Source organism: Arachis ipaensis, chromosome B09 (genome assembly GCF_000816755.2).
Source record: "Arachis ipaensis cultivar K30076 chromosome B09, Araip1.1, whole genome shotgun sequence".
NCBI lineage: Eukaryota > Viridiplantae > Streptophyta > Magnoliopsida > Fabales > Fabaceae > Arachis > Arachis ipaensis.
In genome coordinates, this window is record NC_029793.2 from 137,743,658 (window position 1) to 137,750,241 (window position 6,584).

Genomic DNA, 6,584 nt, shown 5'->3' on the forward strand with positions numbered 1-6,584 from the left:
GCCACACTACAAATTTTTTATGTTAAAATTTCTTTTTTTTTTCAAATTATTTATCTACATATCATTATTTTACTATAAGTTAAAGTGATATTTTTAGTTATTCTGGCGTGCTGACTAAGAATTCATCAACATCTTATAAGAATAAATTTTACAAACGGTGACAAATTAGCTATTTTAGTTGTAAGAAAGCAAATGGTGAAACAAAAGGTCGCTAGTTTTGAATCATATGCATGCTTTAATGTTATAGTATTTTTGCAATTGCACACAAGGGGCGCACTACTATAAGGTCATGTGGAACCTTGGTTTCTAGTGTTTGATCGATTTCTACATAGTTTAAGAATATATGCTTAGAAGAATATTGTATGCAGCTTTGCAAGAATCAATTATTGTACTTAAATTTAGAGTCAGTATAATACAAAATAATCCAACTATGGTTAAGATAATGACCAATTAAAATGTGACACATTATGAAAGGTAACTTATATGTTATTTTAGAGTGATTAGGTAGAATTTATTATTTGAAATGGGTAATAGTATAATTTCTTAAAATATCAAAACTCCACTCCTGTTAATTGAAGTACATCTCCACTCTTCCATTCTTTCTTCATTAGTATCTTCGGTCCTTCCAAGCGTTGCAGTAGTGACAAGAAGCGCCGACGTGGATTTACTCTCCTCTTATGCAATCTCTATTTCTTCAGTGCATCATCCCTTAATGAAATAATGACATTGTTGAATTTTCATCGCTCGTAATTTCATAATTTTATTGCTATCTCATGTTCCCTGACTCGATTCTTTTTTCCGTCGTGGATTACTTCTTATCAACATAATTAATGGTTAGTTTGATTATTAAATTTTTTCATCAAAAAACATATCTTTATTTAATTACATGATGGAACATATATTTATATGTAAAATATAATATAATAAAATAAATCTATTCAAATTAATAAAAAATTTAATAACTAAATTAACCATTAATTATGTTGGTAAGAAGTGATTTACTTCAGAAGGAGAGATTGAGCGAAAGGACTGGAGATAGTGATAACGTCGTCGCTAACTATATTGAGAAAGATGACAAAATTATGGATAACGAAAATGCGTGATTAAGGGATAATGCACTAAAAAAAGAGAAATTGTGTAAGAAGGCAGTAGATGACGATGACGTCGAAACTTTAATTATATTTTAATTAATGAGAGTGGAATTTTGATATTTTAAGAAATTATATTATTACCATCTCAAATAATAAATTACAAAATAATTTACATGTCATTTTAAATAGAATCGGATAAAATTTACTTATATATATATATGAGAACATTAAAGATTTAGTTATAAAAGCACAAATTTTAATAAATTTGAGAGACTAAGAAGGGTGAAGCAGAATAATAATGGAGATGTCATCACCCTCAATGAAGAGAGAAGAAGCTGATGATAAGAGAAGAATCCCTCTTTACAACCCATGTTATTTACTTGAAGAAGCACTCAATGCTCTTCTCAAGTGTCTTGGTTTTGAGACTACTACTGCTGCTGCTGCTGAAAACAAGAAAAAAGAGGAGAAAAATGTTCATCTGAAACCTCATTCAGATGCAGATCTTGGCGATGATGATGATATTTCAACCCTACGAATCTGTGAGTGTGATACCAACATGAAGGCAAGTTACCAACAAGATGAAGATCCACCTTCTTCAACTTCTCAAGATGACATTACTACTGTACGATATCTTCCATCTCACCCTAGATTTTCATTACTGGGGCATATAATTTCTAACACTGTTTTTTAATTTTCCTACAACGCCCAAATCTTTTAGTTTATCTCCAAAAATTAGAATCAACATATGATAAGTTGGCATAGTAAATGCTTATTATTTTTCTTAATTAGTAATTTTACATTAAAGTTTTAGTATGGAAAGTTAGTATTATTAGAGGAGAATCATGCATATTCTTTGTAAAATTTCAAATGTTCGAACAAAATTGTCTTCAGAAAAAAATACAAAAATTAAATTAAATTCCCATTTATTTTACGTATTCTTAGGAAATGAAATCTTTTTGACAATATTTTTATAATACTAATTATTAAGAAGTTTTATATTTTGTTTAGGATTCAAGTTTGGCTGCAAGGCGGCGGCCTGTTGGCGATGGAAGGCCGGGACTTAGCGGTGGCTCAGGTCCCCAGCATAATTAATGTGTTACAAATTTATTTAATTAAGTTAGCTATTTTAATTAGTTTTCAATTTTCATATAGTATAGTTTTGTGATATGACCTTTAATTTCATTTTCTATATTTTCCTTCTTCTTCTTCTTTGTTTAAAGACATGGTTAGTTGTACATGGGGTGTAATTAATATTGTTGACTAGTTATGCCGTGCATATGCAGTAACCCTGGCCTGTAATATTTGAGTACATTAAATACTTTAATATATGATATGGCGAGTTTGTGAAAGTAGCTCTTTATGATGTGTAATGAGAATTAGGACCCAAAAGTAATAATAATCTTATTACTAGGTTTGTGGTGGAGGTTGCAATAATAATAATGATAGAATTCATAGAAGAGTGATATGGAAAAAAAGGCTTAACGAAAGTTTGTTTAGCATTATCAATTTATCATTCTAATAAAATAAAACTTTGTAGCGTATAGGATTTTCTTACTTTTTCAGTTTTCCCTTTGCATATAGCACTCTTTTTTATATTTTTTGAGCATTTTTAGTAGCAATTTATTTGGATTTGCTCTTAAATTAAAATATTGTGATTTATAAATGATAGAAATAGAAATTATAAATTTAATAATGACTAATATTCTCATTTCATTACTTTATCGATTTCCTTATTTTAGAAAATTTACTCTATTAATGTTTTCACCTTCGAGAATTTTTTCATTTATTTCTTGGTAATTTACTATGGCTTTGATGTTGCATGTGTGATTGGGAGGCTAGTGACAACTGCGTTTGTAAAAGTTGGGGAATTGATCAAAATCAACAAACATATAAACAATTTTCCATATCCAAACAATTTTAATATTTAAGTTGATCTAAGTAATTTAAATTATGTTCTTTTTTCTGTTTTCTTTCCTTCCCACCTTGCACTTTTTTATTTGGATGCTACGTTTTCTTCTTCGATCTTCATATCCTCCTCCGATCCTCCTCTTCCTATTAGAATTTTGTCTCCTCATTTCTTTTCATCATTCTTCTCCATTATCATCATCATTATTATTATCATCATCATCGTTATCATTATTGTCTTTTTCTAATACGTACTATTGTTATCGTTGTTACCGAATTTTTGTCTTATTGATGACATTGTTTTTATTTAAAATTGACTTGTTTTTGAATTCGAATTTATATAATAGACAAATTTCGGTTCATTTGATATTATACAATGGTTTCGTTTTGATAATATTTTCAGTTCATTTGAGACGCTCGTGTTTCTGAATTCGAATTTATATAATGGACAATTTTCGGTTCATTTGGTATTATACAATGGTTTCGTTTTGATAATATTTTCGGTTCATTCGAGACGCGGGTGTTTCTCAATTCGAATTTATATAAGAGGAATGTTAGGGGGCCAGCAACTTTGTGATTTGTAGCCATCAAATAGCCATCAATGATGATTTTAATGGTGTGAGATGGGTGTGAGATTTCATCCAATGACTCACTTTTCTTTGTTGGTTACATGCCGGCCAGAATTTAACAAAGTTGCTGGCCCCTTAGACTTTTCCATGGAGAATTTTCGTTTCATTTGGTATTATACAATAGTTTCGTTTTGATAATATTTTCGATTTTGAAATTATTTAATGATGTCACCATAGAGAATCAGAATCAATAAATATGTTAGCAAAATATTGGTGATATTGGTGATGACGATAATAATGATAGAGGAGGAAGAAGAAAAAGAAGGAGAAGATCAAAGAATTTATTCAAATAAAAAAAGAAACAAGAGAAGAAGAAGAAGGGAGAAGAGAAGATGGATGTGGTTGGTGGTATGACGGTGATGACGATGACGATAATAAAAAAATGAAGAAAAAAGGAGGAGGAAGAGAAGACGAAGCCCAAATTGCTTGGTTGCATAAATCGTGTGGATGTATAGCGAGATTCCAAACATATATAGATAGCTGTTTGTTTTTAGAGACTGAAATTAAGATGAAAATATTGAGTTTGGTAGTTAAAAATTAAAACTAAAATTTTAATTTTGAGATACAAAATTTTAACTTTTACAATATTTTAAAAAAAATAAAAACTAAAAAACATAGAAGACTCAAATTTTTAACAACTAAAACTTTTAAACTTAATAAAAGAATGAAATTAGATGATGTAAATGTGTATATATTAATTGGAATTAGTTGCAGCGTGGCATGTCTGGAGGGGGTGGCAGCATTTGTTGTCCAGGATTGTTACCATTTTTGACGATGAAAGTCATAGCCATGCCCCAACTTACATGTCGCTCTAAATGGCAGTGCATGAACCATACCCCTGATTATTCAAAAAACAAATTAATTAAAAATGAACATACAGAAATCAAATATAAGTAATTTAATTTCTACCTGGATTTTTGGTCTGAAATCTTATGGCTACCCAACCATTTTTAGGTACAGCCACTGTATTCTGATAAGGAGGATCAACGAGATTATAGTTGAAAGGATCTTTGTCTTTGTTATAATTTCCAAATCCCCATCCAACTACGTAGAAACTATGGCCATGCAAGTGCATTGGATGCTCAGTACCAGCCAGCAAATTAGTCCCTTGAAGAACAAGCTCCACCGTGGAGCCATACTCAAGCACCTTCACCTCTGTATCTACCGATGGAGTTCTAAGAAATGTGGACAAATTGGAAGCAGTGAAATCAAATAGTAGTGGTGGCACATCTGGAAAATTTTCACTGAACACACCACTTATGTTGTTATAATAAGCCTGCAAGATGTTAATGTTATTGTTTTGTGGTAACTGGAAGCTGACGTTGTTCATGCTTGCTGCAAACCGGTTATTTCCACGAGGGCCTTTGCATATGGTACCATTTGGACATGGCAATGAGTTAACTGAAACGGTGTAGAACAGATTGGTTGTTATGTTCAATGGCACGTCAACTGGGTGTGCTTCATCTGCCAAGCTTCTCATTTGAGTTATGATGTTGACAGAGGAATTGGTGTCATTGAAAGATGGAAGTGAAGGCATGTGAGGAGTGCTTATTGAAGATGGAATAATGTAGTTTCCCTTCTTGTATTGAAGAATAGCAGTGGTTGTTGTGTTATCAAATCTAACATTGAAAGCACTTGAATAGGCTTTGGCAGCCATGTAATATTGATCCAAAGGTTGATTAGCTTCAAGCAACACATCCATGGTTTGACCTGGTGATATTGTTATGTAATCCACTTTGAATGGCTTCACATAGCTTCCATCGCTTCCAACCACTGTCAATTGATGTTTAGCGATTGCAAAGAAGAGAAGGTCTTGCATTGCAGCATTGATCATTCTCAGAAGATAAGTCTTGCCATGTTCCACATTTAGTTTGAAGGTCTCTGCATTAAACAAACAAATTAAATTAGTAAAAGAGAGATTCATAAATAGAAAAAACTCAAAAAGCAGAGAGCAATACCATTGGCAGAACATGGATGAAGATCACCAGGTTGACCATTGATAGTGTAAGAATCAGAGATGGCAGCATCTGCTCCAGTTGAAACAAGATCATCAAAAACTTTGACAACATCTTGCTTCCACCATTCACCTAATATCATTGGAACCTCTCTATCTGGCTTTGGAAATGGATATGTATGTCCAGGCTTGGGTTTAATGACAATAGCACCGTGAACAGTAGCACGAGACCAATCACTGTGAGCATGCCACCAAAGTGTGCCTTCCTCTTCAGAAAAGATAACCTTTTGAGAGAACAAACCACCAGGTTGAATGGCACACTGAGTGATGAATTCAGGGCCATCAGACCATGGATATCTTGGTTGGTTCACTCCATGCCAGTGAATGGTGATGTTATAGTTAGCTCTGTTATACACATCAACAATTATGCTTTCTCCTTTTGTAACATACAATGTTGGCCCTGGAAATTCTCCATTTACTGTTAAGATGTTCTTTGCACTGCAAAGCTTTGTGAAGGGAGCATCTCTCACCTGCAATATAATTTAATTTATTATATGTTATGAGATGCAATAATGCTAATTATATATATGACTTAATTAAGCAAGAATCTAGGTAACTATAAGCATATATATATACCACAAACTTGTAATGCCTCAAAGCCTGGGTAGTGATAAGAACATTTAGGAACAAAATTCCTAAGAACTGTAGGACCGATGGTGTGATTCTCATATATATTATATATGGAGAAAAATATGATGATGTATATGAAATTGGAAATGCTAGCTTGTATGTTTGATATGAATTGATGATAGGGACATTGGTTATGCATGGTATTATATAGTATTTTCATGGCTTATAATTACGCGTAAGAATATGCTTTGACATACAGCATTTGACGGCTTAATTGCTTGCGCGCGCATGCAAGAAATGTCGTGATATTAAAAGTATGTAGATAGATAAGGAATGTATATCGTCTTCATATATATAATAATATCAACTACATAC

At 32.1% G+C, this 6,584-nt stretch overlaps 2 protein-coding genes across 2 annotated transcripts; one reads left to right on the plus strand and one right to left on the minus strand.

Annotated features, from left to right (window-relative positions):
- On the plus strand, positions 1,321-2,443 carry LOC107616867. Its single transcript, XM_016318764.2, has 2 exons — positions 1,321-1,713; positions 2,100-2,443. Exons 1-2 carry the CDS (start codon positions 1,390-1,392, stop codon positions 2,181-2,183), a joined length of 408 nt encoding a protein of 135 aa, XP_016174250.1. The 5' UTR covers positions 1,321-1,389; the 3' UTR covers positions 2,184-2,443.
- Positions 4,509-6,354, minus strand: LOC107616330 (laccase-15-like). The gene is made up of 3 exons (XM_021110741.1): positions 6,216-6,354; positions 5,584-6,109; positions 4,509-5,506 (listed from the first exon to the last, which is right to left on the minus strand). The coding sequence occupies exons 1-3, from the start codon at positions 6,306-6,308 to the stop codon at positions 4,524-4,526; spliced, it is 1,602 nt and encodes a 533-aa protein (XP_020966400.1). The 5' UTR covers positions 6,309-6,354; the 3' UTR covers positions 4,509-4,523.